We start from the raw sequence: 24809 nt of genomic DNA on the forward strand, positions 1-24809 counted from the left end.
TTATGGAATTTAAATTCAATTAATAAAATCAGGAATAAAATGCTTTTCTTAGAAATGGTGACCAAGATAGCTATCATTGATTTATGGTAAAAACCCATTTGGTTCATTCTGTTTTATGTTAGGAAATCTGCCATTCTTACCTGGTCTAGTCTACATCTGACTTTAGGTCCTCAGGAGTGTTGTTGATTCTTAACTACCCTCTGAAATGACTGAGTAAGGATAGGCAAATCAGGGATAGGCAACAAACGCTGGACTTTCCAGTGATGCTCATATCCCATGAAAGAATAAACAAGCAGCAGTGCCAAATTCCAGTAATAAAATCCAGGCCAGTGTTTCAGGTTGATGCCCTTTCACCAGACCAGAATGAAGAATCAAAGTGTAAGAGTTTTTAAACCAATGAAAGGAATCAGGGGAAAGGAACATCCATTCTATTGTCTTAAAAGCAAATATAATTCTATTTTTCTTTCAATTCTGATGATGTAGCAAATATTACTCCCGTTACTCCCCACAGATGCTTCTGGATACGCTGAGTATTTTCAACATTGTTTTTATTTCAGACTTTGCTGCTTGTTAGTAGTACATAATCTAACAATTAAGCCACCAATTTACAAAAGGTTATGACTAAGGCACAGACTTTAAATACATTAAATCTCTAAAAATTGCTAACATTAAATGTACTTTTACATAATTGATATATCAGAATCAACTTAAAATGAAAAGTTCTTTTAGTTTTATGAGATTTAAAATCAAATTGTGAAATTATCATAAACTGTCATTCTTTCTTGACAACTACGACACTGTTTTAATTTTAAGAAACAGGAGTGTGATATAAATGTAGATTTACTTTTGAAAAAAAGCATTTTGCAGGAATCAAGCAAAAATGAAACAGTCTTTCCTTGTTTTTTTGTAGCACATCTGAGATACCTCAATTCAGATTGCCTTATGATGTTGTCAAGTTTGAGATCAAGCTGATGAATGACCTTGGTGTGAAGGTAATGGAATAACACAATTATCTTACACGCAAAGAGCATCAGAAATGGCCTGAAATTCACTGAAGATTAACAGTGAAATGTCACATACATTAGCAAAGCACAATTAAAAATCACAGATTTGTCACATTGGAAAGGATACCTGATTTAGTTCAGAGCATTTGTCTGTCTGCGGTTTGAATGCCACCAGTACAGGAAAGGGCAATCAATAGTTCTGTCTTTATTTGGCAGCATGTGATTAATTATCTGAAAGGGACAATTTCCTAAAATGTTGAACGTATTTAGCATAATTAATTAAAAATTGTTTTCTTTTAACTGAGCTGCGTTTGTAGCTTAGTTTTATATTTTACGTATTAAAAATGAGTAAGAAAGTAACTGAATTTAATATTTTTAAAGATCAGTTTTTTTAACTCAAATGACCAAATGTGATTTTATAGCTAAAGCTTGTATAAAATAAAATCACAGCTATGATCTTTTCACAACAGATCTCGAAATGAGTGCCTATTTCCATAGCAGGTCAATATTCTCTCACTATGTTTTAGAGTTAAAAAAAGTTCTTACATTTATTTATTACAATTATGAATTCTACATTTCTTTTAATTGTAGCTGACAGTTTAAACATTTTTAAGGAAATAATGGCGTTTAATTTCAGAAAAGGTTGTAGTGTAGTAAATTATTCTTTCAAAGTATTTGTTCATAAGATGTGGGCATTGATGACTGTGCCAGCATTCATTGCCCATCCTTACTACCCTAGGAAAAGTAATGGTGAGTTGCAGTATTGAACTGCTACAGTCCATGTGGTGTTGGTGTACTCATGTTCTGATAAACAGCAAGATCCAGGATTTTGAGCCAGAGACAGTGAAGGGAAAGTAACATAGTTCCAAATCGGGATATTGTGTGGTTTGGATTGGATCTTCCGTGGTAGTTTTCCTCTGTCCCTGCAGCCCGTATCTCCTCGATGATAGAGTTGGTGGAAGGTATTACTTAAGGAGCCTTGCTGAGTTACTGCAGTGTTGTCTTGTAGTTGGTACATACCTGCTGTCAGTGCATCAGTGGGAGAGAGTATTGAAGATAGTAGATAGGGTGTCAATCAAGCAAGCTGCTATGTACTGGATGGAGTTGAAGTTTCTGAGTATTTGCAGTATCCAAGCAAATGGAGAGCACTCTATTGCAATCCTGATTTGTGACTGGACATTAGGAAGGAAAGATGAGTTATACGCCATAGAATTCCCAACCTCTGATGCGCTTTTGGAGTCACAGTGTTTCCATCATAAAATAAACACAAAAAAAACTGGATATACTCAGCAGGAAGAAGAAGAAGAGTCATGCCAGACTGAAAATGTCTATTTCTGTCCCCACAGATGCTGCCAGACCTGCCGAGTTTCTCCAGCATTCTCTTTGTTTATGCAGATTGCTAGCGTCTGCAGGTTTTTGCCTTTATTTAAGGGTTTATATCAAGGTCTGTTTCTTTAGTTAAAGAACGAGTAAGTGTAAATGCAAAAGCAGATAATCATTTTTGTTTTATGATCCTGTTAGATTGTCTTTGGCAAAGGTTTGGGAATTGAAGGAATGACGTTGGACACATTGAAACAAGATGGATATGAAGCAGTCTTCATTGGTATAGGTTAGTCCACCATCTGTCTTGATGCTTCTACCTTCTTTAACAATGTGGAATACCCTTTCAGTTTAAATAACACATATATAGTTTTCAGTACATACGTGTGCAATTTACTTCTTCTTTTAACCGTTCATTATTTTGAATTAGAATTCAACTGTTTAAAGCCATTTAGTAAAAACTTGACTCAATAAGTAAGTCAATGAAATCTTACTCACAAAATATTTGGTGTATGTGCGATAGTTCCATACTTATATAAGATCCAGTCCAGGTGTAATGGTCCAAACAGCCTGCATTGTGAAAGCTCAGGCCTTGAGTTTCATTCCTGGATCAAGTGTGCAGAGGTGGGCGAAATCCAGCTTCTACAAAGATAACCTTCAAATGTAGGCACCCACAAACCCCATTTTTGTCAGGTTTTGGGTATGGACTGGGCTAAGAGTTAACCATGTGACCCAGGAAGAATGAAGGGTGTTACCTCCTGAGCTGGTTTGTGCAGAAATTAGCATTGGGACATTAGTGTCATATTCAAGTATTGAAAGATAAAGATTAAAACATAAAATACCTCTTCTGCTCTCATCCTCTTGCCCCTCTCTTCATGCTTCACCCATGTCAACCATCCCAATAGTCTACGCACCTTTCATGCCAACCTGTGCCCCTTGTGATAATAATGTGGCTTTCAGATCTATTTTGTTCTTTTTTTGAATGTGAGAATTTAAGACTGCAGTGTGGAACTGTTTATTTGGAAAGCCAATAAAATAAACAGCTTGTCAGGCCTTGGGTTTTGTTTCTAAAGTTGGAATAATAGAAACAGCCTGAATGGTATGTTCAATCTCTCACAGAAACAGGATTTTTAGTTTCTTACTTTTTCAGTAGCAGTTGTTGCTGGGTTTGTTGCAGCAGTACATCTCTCCTGCTCCACTCTTTCTGAGTTTTCTCTTGATGTTTTTCCCTCCTGGGCTGTTGGAGTTGCATGTAAAGCAATCTATTTTCTGAATTTGCATTTTGCCAAGGATGCCTTTATGGGATGTTACAATGTTGGAACAGTTACAGTTTAGTAGCTAAATAATCTAATGTTTTGTTAAGCATTTCAATAGAGTGACAGCTTAGCCAATTCTTTTCTTTTTTCTTTTGTTATATTTTTACTCCAGTGAAAGAATAAATTATGTTTTTCTTGACATTGAGTAGTTTGATCAATTGAATTGGGCCTGGAATGCAAAACTTCACATTTACATTTTCCTGTAAAATAAGGAAAAGTTAGGGTCTAGGCTACTTTCTTTATATATTTTGAGGAGAGTTGGTCTGCCCCATAACACTATCTACCTACCCTCATATCCCCTCATAGCTATCGTGATACTATTGTAACCACATCCGGGGCTCTGATATTCTTTTGCCCCCAATCATGCCCAGGGCCCCTATAGCCTCTAAGCTAACTCAGTGCCAGTTCATGCTAAGGCATACCCCTACATATGACACCTTGCTCTTCCCTCTCCACACCAACAGATCCAAGTGAACCATAGAACTACAGAAATGATACAGCACAGAAAGGGGCCATCTGGCCCTTCTTGACCATGCTGACCCGAAGACGCCCAGATGCTCTGTCTATTCTCATCTTCCTGCTCACGGTCCATAACTCTGCATCTTACAGCACTTAAAAAGCAGATACAGATACTTTTTAGAAGAGTTTAGGGCCTCTGTCTCCACCACCAACTCAGCAGTGAATTCTGGGCGCCCACCACCCTCTGTGTAAAAGAGTTTCTCCTCACATCCCCTCTTGTCAGAAATGGTCTTAGCCTGACACTTGTACAGCATGAATGTCACTTGCCACTTGTTGGTTCAAGCTTGGATATTGTTCAGGTTTGCTACATTTGGACATAGACTGCTTCAGTATCTGAGAAGTCATGAATGGTGCTGAATGTTGTGAATGTATTGGAAGAATATCCCCCTAATCCTTCTTTATGTGAATCTATGACCCCTGGTTTTTGAACTCTCTGCCAAGGAAAACAACTTCCTCCTGTCTACTCTTCACAATGTTGTTTCCCTCAATCATGTCACCCCTCAGCCTTCTCTGTTCCACAGGAATCAACCCCAATCTCTACTCGTAGCTATGATTCCTCAGTCCTGGCCACATTATCATAAATCTTCCCTATGCTCTCTCCAGAGCAATTACATTCTTCCTGTAACGTGGTGACCAGAACTGCACATAATGCTCCAATTGTAGCCTCACCTGTCTTATGCAGTTTCATCATTATGTCCCTAGTTTTGTATTCTAAACCTCTTGCCAATAAAGGACAGCATTCCAGAAATGAATGGATAATTCATCTTAGCTTTGTCCAGAGGTACCCAGTCTTCAGCCAATTGGATTCGCTCCATGTGATATCAAGAAACTGTTGGAGACATGAAATATTGAAAAGGCAATGGGCCCTGACAACATTCCAGAAATAGTACTCAAGATAAGTGCTCCAGAATTGGTTGCACCCCAGGTCAGTCTGTTCTGGTACAGCTACATCACTGACATCTATCCAACCATGTGGAAAATTGCCCAGAAATATCCTGAACTTAATTAAAAATGACAAATCCAATCTAGCCAATTACCATTCTATCAGTGTACTCTCAATCATCAACAAAATGATGGATGGGGTCATCAATGATTCTACCAAGCAACGGCTGCTCAGCAATAAACAGCTCACTGAAGTTGAGGTTCACAAGGGTCATCCAGCTCCTGACTTCCAATCGCCCAGGTTCAAAGACAACTGGAACTCCAGAAGGGAGGTAAGAGTGGCTGCCCTTGACATCAAGGCCATATTTGACCAATTTTGGCATGAAAGAATCTGAGCAAAAGTAGAATGAATAGGAATTATGGGGAAAATTCTCCACAAGTTGGAGTCATACCAGTCAGAAATGAAGATGGTTGTGACGTCTTGAGTCCGATTGTCTCAGCTCCAGGACATCCCTTCAGGAGTTCCTCAGTGTAGTGTCCTTGGCCCAACTATCTTTAGTTGTTTTATCAATGACCTGCCCTCCGTCATAAAGTCAGAAGTGTTTCACAATGTTCAACACCATTCACGACTCCTCAGATAGTGAAGCAGACTCTGTCCAAATGCAGCAAGACCTGAACAATACCCAGGTTTGGACTGACAAGTGGCAAGTAACATTCATGCTGCATAAGTGCCAGACTATGACATCTCCAGCAAGAGAATCTGGTAGTTAACATGAGCCAGTAACTGAACTGGATGAATCATGTAAATACTGTGGCTCGAAGAGCAAGTCAGAAGCTAGGAATCCTGCAGTGAGTATCTTACTTCTTGACTCCCCAAATCAACTCCCCTGTCAAAGCCACTATCAAAGCACAATTCAGGGTTGTGATGGAATACTCCATACTTACTTCAAAGAGTACAGCTCCAAAAGCATCAAGAAACTTGACATCATCCAAGACAAAACAGTTTTTTTGATTGGCACCACATTCACAAATATTCTGCCATCCAGCACCAACAATCATTGGCAGCAGTTTGTACATTGAGAATACGCACGACAGGAACTTACCAAGATTCCTTCAATAGCACCTTACAAACCCATGATCACTACTGTTTAGAAGAACATGGAAAATTTATCTGCTCCAAACCACTCACTATTCTGACCACTGTCTCTGGGTCAAAATCCTGGACTTCCCTCCCTAACAGCATTGTAGGTGTACCTGTGGATTGCAGTGGTTCAAGATGGCACATTCTTAAAGGAAACCAGGGATTGGCCAGCCAAAGAAGGCCACGTCCCATGAGTATTTTTTTAATAAAGGCCAGCTGTTTCTGGGGACCACACATGCCTGAGCTACAGTCTGCCCCCAGTCCTGCTGTGGCGACAATGAGAAAAGTCCAGTTCAGGGCTGGGACTTAGAATTTCCAAGTTTGCCACAATGGAGGCCCACTTTCTTCTGATATGAAGCCTGGTCTCAGTCTTTCACTGCTGCTTGTTTTGTTGTGTTTAACAAGAGCACATCAGCACTCTGAACATGCTGTGTCTGAATATTACCTAGTTTTGATCATTAATATGCACTTTAATTAATTAGTGAATCTTTTGAAATAAATCTTTGGAAAGGCATTTTAATATTTTAAATTAACAATCAATGAGCATGGTTACTTAAGACAGCATAAAACAATAGGACCCAAAGTGCACTAGTGGTTAACAATACTTGATATATAAGAAAAGCAGCGGGCTGTATTTCTAGTGGAATAGAATTAAAAAGTCAGAAAGTTATGCTAAATCTCTATGCAAAATCAGATATTGGCAAAATACTTCATGCAGTTCTGGTTGACATATGATGAAAAGAATAGAGCGACTCAAGAAGGTGCAGAGGAGTTTTTACGAGGACGTTGCACAAATTTATGGATATGCAACTCAGGAATGGGTTGATTGGCTGAGCCACTTCTCCTGACAATATGTTAATGTGGCGAAAATTGAGAATAAGGTACTTATGCCTGATAGGTAGCATCCTTACGCTTTAAAAACAGTTGGCAGCAGAGAGTGTGAATGGTTGTAATCTTCCAAAATTTCCAAGATTCTGGGAATGTCATTGTTGATTGGAAGACTTTTTTATTTAACCTATTTTTCTAATTACCTTAGAGATTGTTTAGAGATTGCATTACACACCTCTGGAGCAAGTGGGACTTCAACCCAGCCCTCCCAGGCTCGGAATAGGAAAGCTACCATTGTGGCACAAGGGGGCCCAAACAAGTCTTTCTTTTAAAACTATTTTTCTAATCAACCTATTCAAAGATATTATTACACACCTCTGGAGCAGGTTGGACTTGAACCCAGGTCTCGGGACACTACCACTGTGCCACAAGAGGGGCCTAAAATGTCAGTTTTAAGAGAGGAGGGAGACAGAACACAGAACTATTGGAAGACTAACCTAATCAGTGTCATTGGGAACTTGCTGAAATCAATTATTAAAGCAATTGTGTCTTGAATTGATTGTTGATGTAACTTTAAGGTAATCAGTCAAGCTTCAAATACGAAAATATTGCAAATAGCTGCAGATGCTGGAGATCTGAAACAAAAACAGAAGTTGCTGGCAGAACTCAGCAGGTCTGGCAGCATCTGCAGCAAAAAAAAAGTGGAGTTAATGTTTCATGCCTTGTGACTCTTCAGGTTCTCTAATTCTGTTAAAGAGTCACCGGACTCGAAAGGTTAACTCAGCTTTCTCTCCACAAATGCTGTCAGACTTGCAAAGCTTGTAACATCGCTCATTTACCAACAGCTATCAACATTCATATGTGGGATCCCAATCTCTGTAAAGGAAATGAATATACTGAAGCGTTGAAATACTTAACAGCCTATAGTTCCCCATTGCTGACACTGACAACTGAGGGAATCAAGAGGCAAAGTTTAAAAATAAGGGTTCTCCAATTTAAGCTGTAGATGCAAGAGGAATTCTTCTCTGAGGGGGTTGTTTATATTTGGAATTTGATATTCCAAAGCCCACAGTGGAAGTTGGATTATTGAGTGTACTCAAGGATGAGCTGGACAGATTTCTGATTACGGAAGTTCAAGGCTATGTGAGGGAGTGGGGAGAAGGGGGAGGGCAGGAAAGTAGAGTTAAGGTGACAGTCATCATCTTACTGAATGACAGAGCAGGTTGGAGGGACCAAGTGACCTGTTGCTGCTCAAGCTTCTAAATTGAACAAAAGCAGCAGGTCACACAAACAATTTTATATGAAGAGTATTTTCAATTGTCTTACAAGTTTACTTCAGACCTGCACTCTATCTCAATATCCAGTAAAGACATTTTACTGCTTAATAGTTTACTATTTTCTTTCTTTCAGTGCTCCAGGTGCGTGGCATGTTGTTTTTCTAATGTACTTAGAATGCGTCTACAAAGAAAATCTTGTCATTATAGCAGGTTCCTAACATCTAGGCATTTACAGATTAGATGTGTCAGAGTGATATGTTGATTTCCACTTTGCAAAATCATTTAATTGACTTCATTTGTGAGTATATTCAATCAATTTGGTTTCTTGTACATCTGCAGCTTTTATTAAAAGCAGTTATTTCCAAGGTCACCTGAAGAAAAATTATGGGTGAAGCTTTTTCTGCTGATAATTTTGATTAAAACAACGATTTCTGTGATAAAAACCCTAATACTCTGCAATCTACTTTTGTGTTATACTTGATACAAGAATGTCTCCACCTTTCAATTAGGCAAAGGTGAGGACTGCAGTTGCTGGAAACCTGGTGTGCTTTTCCAGCACCACTCTGATCTAAACTCCATCTTCCAATTATCTTGTTATCAATATGTTCATACTTTACCTTTCTTTCTTCTCTTTTACTAACTCTCTGAAATGTGTTTCTAATGCAGAATTCTCAAAACAATCTATGCTGTACAATTCTGGGGGTTGAGGGATGGCTAAGGTATTCAATGTTAGCGGTGTGGCTGGATGACCAGTCCTGCTTCTCCCAGCTCCACAATTAGCTCATTGTTTATCTCTATATTTCTACATTTTGGAGAAGGTGTCTGTACAGATTATTACTTGAGGCAAATGTAAATCAGGCTGCCCTGAAGACAAGTGTTTTGCTACTGATTTCTTTAAGGCTGTTGGTGGAAGATGCAAGGTGCCCTGTTTACATTTGCAGAGGGACTAATGCCAGTTACAGGCATATGCACTGAACACCTATACTCCAGCCTTGCTGGCCACTCCCAGCTGGAAATGCATACTTCTGTGCCCACTTCAGACAACTTTAAAATGCTTCCTTTTTTGATTCAATTACAAAGTAATGCCTGCCTGACCTTTTCAGGTTGATGGGAAATGCATTCTCTCAAAGAAGAACAGGAGGGTTCTTCCAAGTATCCAGGGCAACGTTTACCCTCCGTCAACTCCAAAAGCAAACTACCTGGTCAATTATTTCACTGTGGTGTATGGAAGCTTGCTGTGTGCAAATTTTCCGTTTTAAATACTTTATTGACTAACAAGCATCCATAGTGTCCTGACAACCTTGAAACATCGCATTTTAAAAAAACATTTTTCTTTTGAATGGCTACAGCATGATTAAGTTTCTGTATCTCTGACTTAAAACTGACAGAAATGCTAAAGGGCATATTTGAAAACAAAGTGTCATTCACCTCTTTTCTTTAGTATGTAGTGTCACCTCACATAATGCAGAGGCTTGGAATTAATGGTGATTACGATTTGGGGACATGCTTGTTTCTGCTATCATTTTGTTTATTACAGGTGGACCATTAGGTGGAAGCAAAGTCACCGTTTAATATTTACAGCCTTGTTGCTTTGCATCACTGGACTCACAGCTCTGTAGTAGTTTTGATCTCTTGTCATATCTGAGTATCTGAAAGCTTTACATCCTTGGCACCTATTCAAGAAATTTTAAACAGCACTATTGTAAAACAATATCATCCTTTTATTTAATTTTGAATTGCTATAATTTTTACATAAGGTTGTAAGCCAGTTAAAAACCATGCTGCTCTGCAAAATAAGTTTCTGCAAAGCATTTCAATAGCGTGTGTTCTTTAAAAGACCCTATCCTGTCAAAATTTCAAATTAAAATCGAGACTTATTTTTTATGTATTCTATGTCAAGATGAGTACAGAAAAACATCAATTCATCTAGCAATTTAAATGGTTCAGTGTACTGTGCAGTACACTGCATCCTAATATTTACAAGAATTAATCATGCAGTGTAGAGTTCAACACATTTGAAATGAGTCTTGAAAATCAGACATTCTTAACTTCAGGACAAATGGTTAGGTCAGGAAGTATCCCCTAAATAAAAGTTTAAAATCAAAATTAAATGTCTTATTCTTCTTAGCAGAGGAGATGTTATGGCATTGATGCATTACGTGATTAATGAGCGGTGGCCTCGAAGCTACTGGAGAGATTTGTAAGAAATGATTTATTATTCTGTTGGTATTGCCTCTTTGGTCTAAATTAGAGATTTAAGCACCTTTGTTTGAATTAACTAAATGAAATCCAACATGTGATAAATGGGAGTGCAAATCTGTTGAAAGGTTTGTCAAATGCAGATAATGTATGTCGTAAAAAAAAGTGCTGTCAATAGATCTTCTTGTGGTGCTTTATTAAAATCAACATGACTGGATTATTGCCATCTCTCATCTGAGCCAGAAAATGAACATTTTGTAACTTGTGCAGATTTTGTAACTGGTGATCAAAATGGGACCTTGCTCAAATGGGCCATTGCACCAAGGAGTGGCAGAGATCGTTTAATTTCGGTAAATGTGTGGTGTTGCACTTGGGTAGGGCAAACAAGGGCAGGATTTATACAGTAAATGATAGGGCCCTGGGGAATGTTACCAAACAAAGAGACCTAGAGGTGCAGGTGCATAGTCCCATGAAAGTGGAGTTGCAGGTAGACAGGGTGGTGAAGAAGGCATTTGGCACACTTGCCTTCATTGTCCATAACATTGAGTATAGGAAAAATTCATGTTGTGGTTATACAGAGCATTGGTGAGGCTTGTTTTGGAATACTGTGTACAATTCTGGTTGCGCTTGTATATGAAAGATATTGTTAAACTTGGGAGGATTCAAAAACGATTTACAAAGATGTTGCCGGGGGTGGAGGGTTTGACTTATAGGGCAGGCTGAATAGGCTGGGCTTTTTGTCCCTAGAGCATCGGAGGCTGAGGGGTGACCCTACAGAGGTTATAAAATCATTAGGGGCACGGATAGGGTGAACATGTGGCAGTCACTTTGTGCACGACAATGTCCATGAAATATATAAATGTGTTAATCTGGTTTAGTCGTTCTGATTGAGGGATCATTATTGTCCAGAACAGCATGGAAGCTACTCCACAATAATCTGGATATTGTGATACTGCCATGTGATACTGTTCCATTGACCTTAAAGGCCATTTTTATTTTTATTCCAATTTAATATTTTGCTTGAAGGTATCACATCAGACAGTGCAGGAGTTCCTCCGTATTGCACTATGTCGGTTTAGATGATGGTCTCAAATTTCTTGAACAGAACTCCAACTCGTGACCTTCTGATTCAGAAATGAATGTGCTAAGCCAAGATAGATGCCACATTAATGGATATGATAGGTCTGGATTACATTAGGGGCACAAATAATTTCACAATTGTTTTAAACATTACATAAAATTTCAAAGGATTTATATGACAGAAATTATTGAGACATTTTATGACAGAATTGAGACATTTTATGACAGGCATATAATAATATCTTGTTTGTTATATAAGTAGGTGTAACAACCAAATTCTATTTGTTCATAAACAAAAAAGAATGACACATTGAATACAGGCATCCGATGAATGTTAAGTACCTCTTTAATAGGTAACTAATATATAGCCATGCAATGAAACCAACCTCCTCCTCATTGTCCAAGGCTGCAGACATACCTTCTAGGTCAAGCACCAATTTCTTTGTATTTCTTTCAATCTAGTTTACTGTATTTGCTGATCACAGTACAGTTTTATCGTCATTGGCAAGAGAAGGTGCAGACTGGGTGACAACTTTTCTGGACATCTCACTCTATCTGTAAGGATGTGCCCAACCTTCTAGTTGATTGGCATTTCAAAATATTCCAACCTGAAGTATTGACTCACCTTCTCTTCTGATGCCTACTTGACCTGCAGTGCGTTTTCCAGCTTGACTCTGGCATTTTAGTGCAACAACTTGCTAGTATGCTAATATTTCTGTTCCAGGCCTACTGCATGAGTTGGGGGAATAGTACCTCATTTTCTATTCAGTCCATGAACGCCGTCTTTCTTTTTGTTTGCACCACCTTGTCAATTGAAAATTGGATAATACATGTTTAACTGGTCAAGATCTGAAGTTTTAAAACCCTCTGTTCTTTACACTGGTTGCACTTGTCACTAATTATTTTAAAAATTCTGTTAGACTGCTTTGGTTGACAGGTCAGCTGGTTTAGTATCTGTTGGAGCTAATTGAGTCAAGTACTTTTGTTGACATTTCCCGCATTGGTAGTCATTATGAATGCTTGGCTTATTTTAAAAAACTTCAGTCATCCAAATCAGGGGGTCAAAGTTTTCAGATTGATAAATAATTTAAAGGAGCTATTATGTAATTTGGCTAAGAACAGAAGTTTGGTTTTACAAGCAATGGACCGCATGGGGAGGTTTTCTTAATAATTGGGAGCTTCTTTTACTATCAAGGTAATATGAGCTGTCATAGATTTTTACAAGTTTGTTTTTATTTCCACGTGGCCCATGAGGTCTGCCCATGATTGATGTCAGATAAATTGATATTAAATTGTGTTTGAGGTATGAGAAGGGGATGGATATGGCATGAGTTGTCATTGGGATTAGTTTCTCTACTGTGTGGATTTAGCCCAACAAGTCCACAACGACCCTCTGAAGAGTAACCCACCCAGACCCAATTCCCTCTGACTAATGCACCTAACACTATGGGCAATTTAGCAGAGCCAATCCACCTAACCTGCACATCTTTGGACAATGGGAGGAAACCAGAGCACCCAGAAGAAACCCACACAGACATGGGGAGAATGTGCAAACTCCACACAGACAGTCGCCCGAGGCTGGAATCAAACCAGGGTCCCTGCTGCTGTGAGGCTGCAGTGCTAACCACTCAGCCACCGTGCCACCCCTGTGCCAGGATAAGAGAGGATGGGGGTGGTTACAAAGAGAGTATGAGATTTGAGAACTTTAAGGCATAACATCTCATGAAACAACTGGGACCAATCCCCAGAGAAGCAGAGTGAATTTCGAGTCAAACCACCTTGGGACTCCCTCACATCTGAGTCCTCCTTGCAGTTGCATCTGGTGTTAGTTGCTCTGAATATCACCCATTACCCACTGCCTGCAAATCTGGGATTTGGGTGATTTTGTATTCATGTGGATGTTGCATATCAGACAATTTCCCAACTTGCACAATCTACATCAATTGCCAAAATCTGGCCCCTTGATCCTCTTTTAATGTTACTTGACTATATCTTGTAAAAATCTAGTCAAACTGCTTTTAATGTCAAATAATGTGAGTTTTGTTTTCCATAGATTTTTGCTAAATAGCCAATGATTTTATGCAGTAAATACAGCATCTATTTGGTAGCAAGAGCATGACTTATAAAGATTTACAACAAAGAAGTCATTAGGACTAAATTAATTCAAATAGTCTATAATGTTGTTAACAGCTTGAAAGCAGGGAATAACTTAACGTATTATGTTGCTTGCCAACCAGAACATCACAAGATTTCTGAAGATTATGTATGTTCAGTATTGTTTTCAATTTTAATGATTACATAGAATCAGAAAACTCCTTATAGTTTAAGTTGTTAAGTACAATATTTCATTAATTTCAGTATTATCAACTTTCCTCCAACAATTATAAAATGAAAAGAAATGCTGCAGTATGTTTTTAATTCAGACTTTCAGTGTGCAGATTTTTAAAATCTAATATTGCACTTTTTTGTAAAACTGTTATTAGGAATCTTGCAGCTGATATTATTCAATAAATGTCCTAATGCACAAAAAGTCTCAATGTGCGGGCTCACAAATTTGCATGAATTTACATAGATACAAATAATAGCATGTCAGTTGCATAGCAACAGATAATAGTGCCATTTTCGGGACATGATCTACTATGCCATGACGTAGTCACGTGGAGAAAATTTCAGGCTAGATTTTTAGGTGTACTTTTTATTTTGAACCAAAGTGATTTTGGTAGTTTCGCTTCTAGAAGCAATTCCCCATTTTAAAAAAAATTGCATGCCAAAATTGGTTGTTAGACCATGGAAGTAAGGTTTCAAATTTTATTGCAGAGCGTCAATTCTGCCATTATGCTGAACTGACATCCTCAATCCAATGATGTGGGAAGGTGTTGAATATAGAGTAAGTGGCTTTCAACAGTGGAACTGAATCTTGGGGATAGAAAGCACATTTCTGAGGTTTTTAAGTTCACGTAAAGCTATATTCTTGTTAGCTTCTTTCGGATATGATTATACAACTTAACGTGTTTTTTTAATCAGAAAAAAAAAATCTAATTACCAGAATTTATTTCCTAATTGGAAGTGTTTAATTATGCCATGATTGCTTTAGAAACTTTTCAATGGGTTTTAGACAAAAAGCACAGACACCGAAAGGGAATTACTTTAGAAAGTGAGGGGAAGGATTGGATGCCAAAGTCAACAAGATTTGATGAAGCTTTTGAAAGGGAGAGAGCAAAGCTACCAGGATTAGGAAGAGTATTCCCAAGTGTATATATGGCGACTAAAAGAGTCGGGGGAGTAAAACCTATCAGATGTGAGCTGGAACATACTTCCAGACAAAAGTATGACTTTGTTTCTGACAGGAATTGATGAATACTATCAGCATGGGAGTGGGATCACTCTTCTAGTTCAGCAGCCTTATTGAATGGCTTATATATGTTGTTATATATGCCTGTTTATAATGGATTTATCATAATTATTCAGCAACTAGTAACCACTGAAAACACTCAAGTTAGTGCCACTGAAATATAAACCTAAAGTTGAAAACAATGTTTGGAAAAGAGCAATGTAACCTTTCATTCACACCAGATCATGAGCGGCACGGTGGCACAGTGGTAGAGACAGTTCTGCAAGAGCATCTACTAGCTGAAGCCCAACTGGACTTCAAACAGGCAGTACAACGGGCTTTATCGTTGGGTAATTTGGCAAGTGGATTATATGAGTTGCAAGCTACTCTGATGGAAGTGGACACCCTCACCAGTCCAGCTAAGCTTGGGTAAAATTATGCGAGTGAAAGTAATTGCATAGCCTCACTCAGTGCCTTAATGTGGGACTATAGGTCAGGCCACAGCAAAACCCCAAAACAAAGCTAAACCTCAACAAAATGGTAAAATGTTTGTCAGGATCTAGGCCCGCAATCCATTGTGGTTGCAGCGAGTATTTGGACATGAGACAGCAAGAGCCCCACGAGACCTAAATTGAGTGAGAAAATTCATAATAATGTATCCAGAAGAGTGCATACATTGGACAAAATCCTAATTAAATACCAAAAAGTTTTTCAGGAATTTCCAACCAATACAAAGGAGCCGAAGCCACCTTGCATGTTGACCAGGAAGTAACTCCACAATTCTGCGAGGCATCAAACCAGTCCAGCTTGCAGAAGGGGCAGCCTGATTGTGAAGTCCATGGGTCGGTTTGCCTTTGTGAGGATTTTAAACAAATGATAAACTGCATTTTGCAGTTGGATAATTACCCAAACACCCCCAATAGAGGCCGGCATATTATTACTGGGAGCAAAAGTACTTTTGGACCACCAAAGGTCACCACCAGATACAGGCTGAACTCTACCAGGGTCATCCAGGAGTTTCCAAAATGAAGATATTGGAGAGAAGTTATGTCTGGTGGCCAGGATTGGATGCAGACATGGCTGTGTGGGTGGAGCACTGCCTACAGTGCTAACAAAGACAAAAATTACCACTCGCAGCTACCCAGGAGAAGCTACAAAAAAAAACCGACCCTTGTCTTCCAACTCAAAAGGGGAGGGATGTAATGATTGTAACGAGGTCAGCCAGGTGGACATCAGAATATGAATTCCCTAATTGGTACTGTTTTTAAGGTTTTTTTATGTAATATATTTTATTAAGAAATAGTAGATTTTTAAATATTGCAACAAATACAAAACAATGCAATTCAAAACAGTACAAAAATAGTACAAAACTAAACCCAAATAATAAAAAACATTCCCCCACCCACTTTCCTATATGAATGTATAAGCATATATAGAGAAATATATAGAGAAATATATATATTTTTAAAAAAACTAGCTATTTAACTAAATAAATAAATACCTAACAGCTAACAAATAAATAGTAATAACTCAACCCAGCCAAACAAAACACTCATACATTCACAGTTCCTCCTCCCTGGATATTGGACTCATGAAACACAATCGTTACGGCTATATAAAAGCCCTTGTTAGTGTGGCAGATAAATCTGTGTCCAGGTATTTCAAAAAGGGTTGCCATGTCTTGTAAAAATTCCCAGTTTTGTGGTGTACCATATATGTGAGAAAATCCAGGTGAATATGCTCCATAACAATCTGCCGCCAACCCGACAGGCCTGGGGGGTTTTCGGATATCCAACCAAGCAAGATATTCTTCCTTGCACAGAACATAAGAATATTGAAAAGTTTTTTCTTATGCGCGTCTGCAGGAAATGCAATGGGTAGGCCCAAAAGGAGCGAAATAGGGTCCTTCTCCACCCCTACACCTAAAATCCTCCCCATTGCACCCACCACAGCGCTCCAATATGTTTGAAGCCTGTCACAAGACCAAAGACAATGGGTAAGAGTACCCGTACAGACCTTGCACTTAGGACATGCTGAAGATACCCCTGGTTTAAATTTTGACAGACAGTCTGGGGCTAAGTGGACCCTGTGGAGAATCTTCAACTGTAAAGCATGGGTCCTATTGCAAATTGATATCTTCCTTGCATTCTCCCAAATATCCTCCCATGCCTCTGAAGAAACTTCAACACCCAGCTCTCTTTCCCGCATCTTGCAGAGTCGATCAGACTCATCTGAGGTGGCACCCCCCAATTGGTGATATAGAGTACTGGTAGAGAGTGTACGCTTAGCCCTTAGTACCCCTCTTTCTATGTCAGCTTTGTAGGGATCAGTCAAAAGTGTAGTCTTTTTTTGAATAAAATCCCTAACTTGAAAAAAACGAAAGAGGTCTCTATTAGGTAACTCGTACTTCCATACTAACTGATCGAAGGACATCATTACGTCTCCCTCAAATAAATCACTCATGCAAGGTATACCCCTAGCTGCCCAATGTTTAAATCCTGAATCTATCATACCCGGTTGAAAACCCGGCATACCCACTAAAGGTGTAAACAAAGATGTTTTGCCAATATTACCTTCCCTCTGCCGAATTGCCTTCCATGCTTTAAAAGTATTGATAACTTTTGGGTTTTGACAATATTCACTAACTGTCCTCCCCTTGTCCAAAAACAGCAAACTGGTAAGGGGGCACCTTGCCTGGGAGGCTTCGATATCTAGCCATATTGAAAGAGGGTCCCCACAAACCCAGTCACTCACGTAGGTCAAAAGCGAGCTTAAATAGTAATTTTTAATGTCCGGAAGGTCTATGCTCCCCCAATCTGTGAGGCAGTTTGGCTAATTTAATGAGGGGCGTTTATGGTACCAGATAAAGGAGCTGAACCAACCGTTCAGTCTCCTGAGCGTTTGTTTATTGAAAATCAGGGGGAGCATCCGTATAGGGTATAGCAAACGAGGGAGAATATTCATCTTAATAAGTGCTATCCGACCCAACCACGAGACTGGAAATGCCTCCCATCTTTGGAGATCTTGTCTAATTTTTTCAAATAATTGAGTAAAATTGGCTCCAGAACTGGAGTAATGATTTTGCCCAAATACACAAAACCCCCCTGTGACCACCTAAATGGAAATCTATAGTCACTCTCAAGAGCCAACTCTTTTGTAAGACCACCCATAGGCATAGCCTCTGATTTAGCAAAATTAATCTTATACCCTGAAAAAGCGCCAAACACGTGAATGCATTGTATCAGGCAAGGCACTGAAACTGCTGGATTTGTCAAGAAAATTAGCACATCCTATCATACCGCGAGATCCTATGTAATTTTGACCCCACTTCTGGAGCTGATATATTGAGAATCCCATGAATGGCCCCTGCCAACGGTTCAATCACCAACGTAAAAAATAATGGTGAAAGGGGACAGCCTTGCCGACTGCCCGTAGAAATATTAAAATTGCTTGATCGTACCCTGTTGGTAATGACCGCAGCGAGAGGGACTCTGTAGAGAACCTTTACCCATCTTAATGAAACTTCGCCCAGACCAAACCGGTCTAGAGTATAGAAAAGGTACGGCCACTCAACTCGGTCAAATGCCTTCTCTGCATTTAAAGAAATCACCAATCCCTGTACTGACTTCTGTTGGCATGCTTGAATTACGTTAAGCAGCCTCCTAACATGATTGGAGAATCTGTGACCCTTTATGAAGCCCATCTGATCATCTTTAATAGTACAGGGTAACACAGTCTCCAGCCTTAACGCGAGAGTCTTAGAGAGGCTCTTAAAGTCCACATTTAAGAGCGAGATGGGCCTGTATGAAGCACAGTCTTCCGGATCCTTCCCTTTTTTAAGGATAAGTGAAATATTGGCCTCTCTCAGAGATGGTGGGAGACAATCATGACTGTATGAATCATTAAACATATTCCGCATCGGGCCTGACAGTATACTTATAAATTCCTTATAGAATTTACTGGGAAGTCTGTCAGGACCGGGCGCCTTTCCACTCTGAAGCTGCCTCACAGCTTCCTGCACTTCTTGCTCTGATAATGGGGCATTGAGAAAGGATTGTTGTTCGGGAGTCACATTCGGGAGCTTCAGATCTCTAAAAAAGGATTCCATTTTGGCCTGCCCCTCCTCACAATTCTCAGACTGATATAACTAATTAATCTGTTTAGAATCATATGTTAGGTTCCCAGACCCTTCCCTAATTGTTGTAATGGTTTGTGGGGCACTTCTCTTTCTGGCAAGGTATGCTAAGTATTTGCCTGGCCTGTCACCATGCTCATATAACCTTTGCTTTGCAAAAGCCAGCTCCTTCTTTGCCATCTGCGTGAACACGGAATTTAGTGCAGACTGTAGTGCCGTAATCCTCTGTAGTTTGACCAACAAGGGTCTGTCAAAGTAGGCCTTCTGGCTGCCTTCAACCTTGCTTTAAGGAGACATTGCTGCTCATTCTTCTGTCGCTTCCTACTGGTGGAATATGAAATAACTAACCCCCTGGCACAGGCTTTGGCAGTTTCCCAGAGAACAGATGAGCTGTCAACTGAGCCTATGTTGATGTGTAGGAATGCCTGAAATTCTCTAGAGAAATACTCCACAAACATACTGTCCATGAGAATAAAGAGGTCCATTCGCCAGTACCTTGAATCCACTGTAACATCCTTAATCTTAACCATGAGGTACACTGGAGCATGATCAGAGATGGCAATATTACCAATCATACAGGATGCCACCAGATCCAGGGTTACCGCAGGGGTCAGAAAAAAATCAATCCTCGTGTGACATCTATGCTGATTGGAGAAAAACGTGTATTCCCTACCTATAGGGTGGAGACACTTCCAGACGTCCACCAACCCGAATTCCCCACACAAACCCAATAACTGTTTAGTTTGTGCAGAGGGTATCAATGGACCTTTAGGCAACCTGTCTACTGTGGGGCCCATGAGGCAGTTAAAATCTCTCCCAATAATGATGTGCCAAGACTCGAGACTTAAAAGTTTAGAAAAAGCATCTACCAAGAATTTAAGAGGATGAGCTGGGGGACAATAAACATTTAAAATACCATATTCTTCCCCATTTATCAAGGCTTTAAGAATTACAAACCTCCCGTATGTGGCTTTAACACATTCCAACAATTTAAATGAGAGATTTTTCCAATCCAATATAGCCACTCCCCTACTTCTGGTATTAAATGATGAAAAATAAACTCGGTCAAAGTCATTCTGCTGTAATGTCAGATGCTCCTTGTCATCCAAATGTGTCTCCTGTAACAAAGCAATCTCCACCTTCTCCTTTCTAAGACTCAAGAGTACCTTCTTCCTCTTAATTGGTGGATGACTTCCCTTGATATTCCAGGTACACCATTTAATCAAATCATTAGCCATAATCTTCTGCAGTTACATTTAAATTCCAGAGAGAAGGAGCCTGAACCACAAATTGCTGAGCCTTCGTGCTGCATGGTCCACCAAATATAAAAACTACATAAACTAAAACCCCTACATGTAACAAACATACAAAATTATTAAAAATAAAAAACAACAAAAACCAGAAAACAAACCAACATATAATGCGCCAATAGCGCTGACTAGGGGAACTCATCCCCTGCCTGGAAGGGGCAACTACCCGTCCTGAACTGCCCATAAATAAGCATCTAACCATCTCAACCGCCTTCACTTCTCCCAGCTAGAGCCGGATCGCTAGCACAAGCTAAAAAGAATAAACACCCCATAGAATATTAATCCTAACTTAGAAATTTAAAATGTACAACTTAACCACCACCAGACATAGTTTGAACCAAATTATTATCAACAGAGGAAAAAAAAGGGGGAAAAACAAAGCTCCAACTGGATTTCCTCCATTTCTTTTACAGAATGATAAACGCATACCCAAGCAACAATATTTGTACATACTACAATTGTTTAAATTAGGTTAGTTTGTCCACAAAGTCTCTTGCCTTCTCCGATGTGTCAAAGAGATGCATGGATCCATCTAAGGTGATCCGAAGCACTGCCGGATATCTCAGGGAGTACTGAATCCCAAGCTCCTTCAATCTTCTCTTGACACCATCATATGATTTTCGTTTCTGGATCACCGCCGCTAAAAAGTCTTGAAAAATCATGATCTTAGACGCCTCGTAAATTAAGGCCTTTACATCCTTCCCCTGGAGTCTGGGAGCCTCCGTGACTCTCTCCTTATCCCGGTAATGATGGAACCGCATCAGGAAAGGACGAGGGCGTTAACTCAGGCCCGACCTCCGCGCTGCGACTCGGTGAGCCTTCTCTATCTTCAATCCTCTCATGCCAGTCTCCAAGTCAAGGAATTTCGGAAGCCAATCTTCAACAAATTCCACAGGCCGCTCACCCTCCTTACCCTCAGGCAGATCGATAATCCGAATGTTTTCTCTCCTGCCCCTGTTTTCAAGATCATCCACTTGGTCACGCAAATTACGAAACTGCATCTTCAGGACTTGGATCTCATCCTTGAATGAACTGGCATCAGCTTCCACCGCTGTGACCCTGTAATCCACCTCATCCGTCCTCTTCTCCAGGTCACCCAGCTGCTGCTCAAGCTTCTGCAGCATGAGAGAGACTGGCGCCAGCTTCTCTTCCAATCTGTTTCCCCAGCATCTTGCGAGATTTCAAGAGCTGGTTCACCAGGTCCTGGAGAGTAATCGGCTCCGAGGCTGCTGCAGGCTGAACTGCAGACCCGGCCTCAGATGCTCCTCCTCCCTTTTTAGGCATTTCTGGACAGCTGAAAATACAGGTAAGTCAATTTTAAATGTTTCTTGGGGCTCCATAATCTTTCCAATGCCTCAGGAAATCCTGATGACCTGGGTTGGGTGGGTTAAAGGACCATCCTGCTCCTGCTGCGATGCGAGGCTCTGCAGTGTGATCTTCTCAGATTGCCATCATCTTAGATCCCCCCCTAATTGGTACTGTTAATCTGGTCCAATCAGGGAACCCTGGCTGACAGATAAAAACAGGAGTGTCTACAAATGTCATTGTTGATGTCTCTTTATATTTTACTGAAACTGGGATTTGAGGTTTATCCTCACGTCCCTGTAAACTGTTTGAATGGTAGGGTTTGGGGCCTGGCTTTGCTGCTCCTCTCCCTTGTAAAATTGCTGTCTCTTGTGTACAGCTGTAAATGTAACTGTTTGCTGTAAACTGTTTTTGCAATTTGTTTAATAAAATAAAAAAAACAGGAGTGTCTCACACCTACACACACACAACATGGGTGCTGGGGAAAAATAAGCACTACTGCAGGTATTGTGGGGGTTTAAAAAATATATAAACAGGACTGTAAAAAAGAAAAAAAAAGGAAAAAAATAAACAGGAGATTCAGAGTCTCCTCAGTTTAGGGGAAAAAGAAAATAAAAAACAGGAGTGTCTCCCTGTAAACTGGTTGAAAGGTAGGGTTAGGGGCCTGGCTTTGCTGCTCCTCTCCCTTGTAAAATTGCTGTTGTATACAGCTGTAAATGTTAACTGTTTTTCTGTAAACTCTTTTGTAATTGTTTAATAAAATTAAAACAAAACAGGAGTGTCGACATCCTGTTTACTCAGAGCTGGCTCTGAGGGAGCTAGATCAGTGTCGAAGACCCTCTCCATGTAAGTAAAGGGTGACTTGGTGATGGGAGACTGCAGAGTTATTTCACCATTCATGATTCATTTACTGGCTATCCCATTTCTGAGGTAGCAGGGTGTAACTTGAAACCTACTCAGGATTTTTAGGACAGGGTTTCGCACCTTTCTGTTAGGACCCAGCCATTGGCTCCAGGAGCCGAACAGCTACTTCTCTTCCCATTTCTTATAGACCTTTGGTCTTATCAGCTTCAAGCAGGGGTTCCAGCTCTGCATTCTGTATGAAACAGTCATGTGGAAGGGATTTTGTTTTCCTGAATTGTCTAATAGTGCTCAAGGGGCAGCCTTGTGATCTAATTAAACTTGCTGGGTGGTTTCTTTTAGGCCCCACCCCCCAGCACTGAATAAACAGTAGACTTCAGGTCAGGTCGGAGACAGAGAGAGCTCCAATTTTGGAGTGCCCTCTCTTAAATATTTTAAATAGAACAAGTCGTCTTCCTGAATTAGCCCTTGCTTGGAATATCAGAAGTTTATTTTTTGTAGAGTCACTGAGGTGGTTAGTTATTTAAGCATAGTTCTATAAAGTTGCACATGTTCTTTAATGCAGGAGCATAAGACATTGCATTCAATAAAAGCACAGGTATATGTATGCATATGACTGTTCAGAAAAATCTTGAAATAACAGCAAGGCAAAGTTTCAATCTGTTTCTCAACAATATCTGTTACAGACACTCAAATCCAAGAGAAACGTCATTCTTATCTCAACTCTCTAATACTACACTGAACAGATTCTGTACAGCATATCTTATAGCAGTATAGAGACAGTTTTGCACCCTTTTTTCAGTTGTCCTGGTTCGGCTGCTAGTTTAAACTTTTCTTCGGTTCTGAGAATGTGAGAACTCCCATACAAACCCTCACAACTTAGAGTCTTCATAAACTATGACCTTTTAGAGAGGATTAGCTGATCTCTTCTGAACTGAAAACTTGAATCTCCTTCACTTTGAGTAGCTAGAACACTGTTGCTATTAGTTTATACAACCTGATCTCTGAGGTTATTGGATTGCATGTCACAACTATAACAAGTTAGCCGATATCAGTTTGAAGTGGTCTTCGAGAGAAGCAAAATACTGCCAAGGTTGGAAATTTGAAATAGAAACAGAAGAAGCTGGAAACACTCAGCAGCTCAGACAGCCACAAGGGAGAGAGGTAGAGTTCATGTTTCTGGCTAATGACGATGATTAACAGACATAGACCTCAACGGTCAACAATGCTTTTTCCCTTGTCATCGAGTCATTGAGATGTACAGCATGGAAACAGACCCTTTGATCCAACTCGTCCATGCCAACCAGATAACCCAATCCAATCTAGTCCCACCTGCCAACACTCAGCCCATATCCCTCCAAACCCTTCCTATTCATATACCCATTCAAATGCCTCTTAAATGTTGCAATTGTACCAGCCTCCAACATTTCCTCTGGCAGCTCATTCCATACATGTACTACTCTCTGTGTGAAAAGGCTGCCCCATAGGTCTCTTTTATATCTTTCCCCTCTCACCCTAAACCTATGCCCTCTAGTTCTGGACTCCCCGACCCCAGGGAAAAGACTTTGCCTATTTACCCTATCCATGCCCCTCATAATTTTATAAACCTTTATAAGGTCACCCCTCAGCCTCCGACACTCCAGGGAAAACAGCCCCAGCCTGTTCGGCCTCTCCCTATAGCTCAAATCCTCCAACCCTGGCAACATCCTTGTAAATCTTTTGTGAACCCTTTCAAGTTTCACAACATCTTTCCAATAGGAAGGACACCAGAATTGCATGCAATATTCTAACAGTGGCCTAACCAATTGTCCTGTACAGCCGCAACATGACCTCCCAACTCCTGTACTTAATACTCTGACCAATATAGGAAAGCATGCCAAATGCCTTCTTCACTATCCTATCCACCTGTGACTCCATTTTCAAGGAGCTATGAACCTGTTTTATTTGAATTTAGTAAGTGGAGAACAATATATTCCATTTTTAATTACCATAGCTAGGTATGCATGTGACAATTGAACCTTTGCAGTATTATAGAATAGCCCATGGCTGTTTTCTGAGATCAGTTTACAGATCACTTGACTTATTCAATTCAATTCCATCACATTCTACATTGAATTTGACTTCAATGCCATCATCTTCTTCTTGGGGAGTCTCGTGGGATCAAGCATGACTTTCCTTCACTTTGAAGCTGTGTTCCTAAGATGACTAAATAGCTCAATGCTTGAACCATAACCACACTACAGGTGATGTGATGGGTCAGAGGGAGGTTCGGATTTTCACCTGCTCATTCTGCTGTTTGCA

General features: G+C 40.0%; 1 protein-coding gene across 1 annotated transcript in view; it reads left to right on the forward strand.

The window, feature by feature from the left end:
* Window positions 1-24809, forward strand: part of LOC132819159 (dihydropyrimidine dehydrogenase [NADP(+)]-like) — a 744611-nt gene that overhangs the window by 321130 nt on the left and 398672 nt on the right. The window contains exons 7-8 of the mRNA XM_060830572.1: window positions 911-992; window positions 2526-2613. Of these exons, the coding sequence (XP_060686555.1) occupies window positions 911-992; window positions 2526-2613 (170 nt within the window). The remainder of the gene's footprint in view (window positions 1-910; window positions 993-2525; window positions 2614-24809) is intronic.

This window comes from Hemiscyllium ocellatum, chromosome 9 (genome assembly GCF_020745735.1).
Source record: "Hemiscyllium ocellatum isolate sHemOce1 chromosome 9, sHemOce1.pat.X.cur, whole genome shotgun sequence".
Taxonomy (NCBI): domain Eukaryota; kingdom Metazoa; phylum Chordata; class Chondrichthyes; order Orectolobiformes; family Hemiscylliidae; genus Hemiscyllium; species Hemiscyllium ocellatum.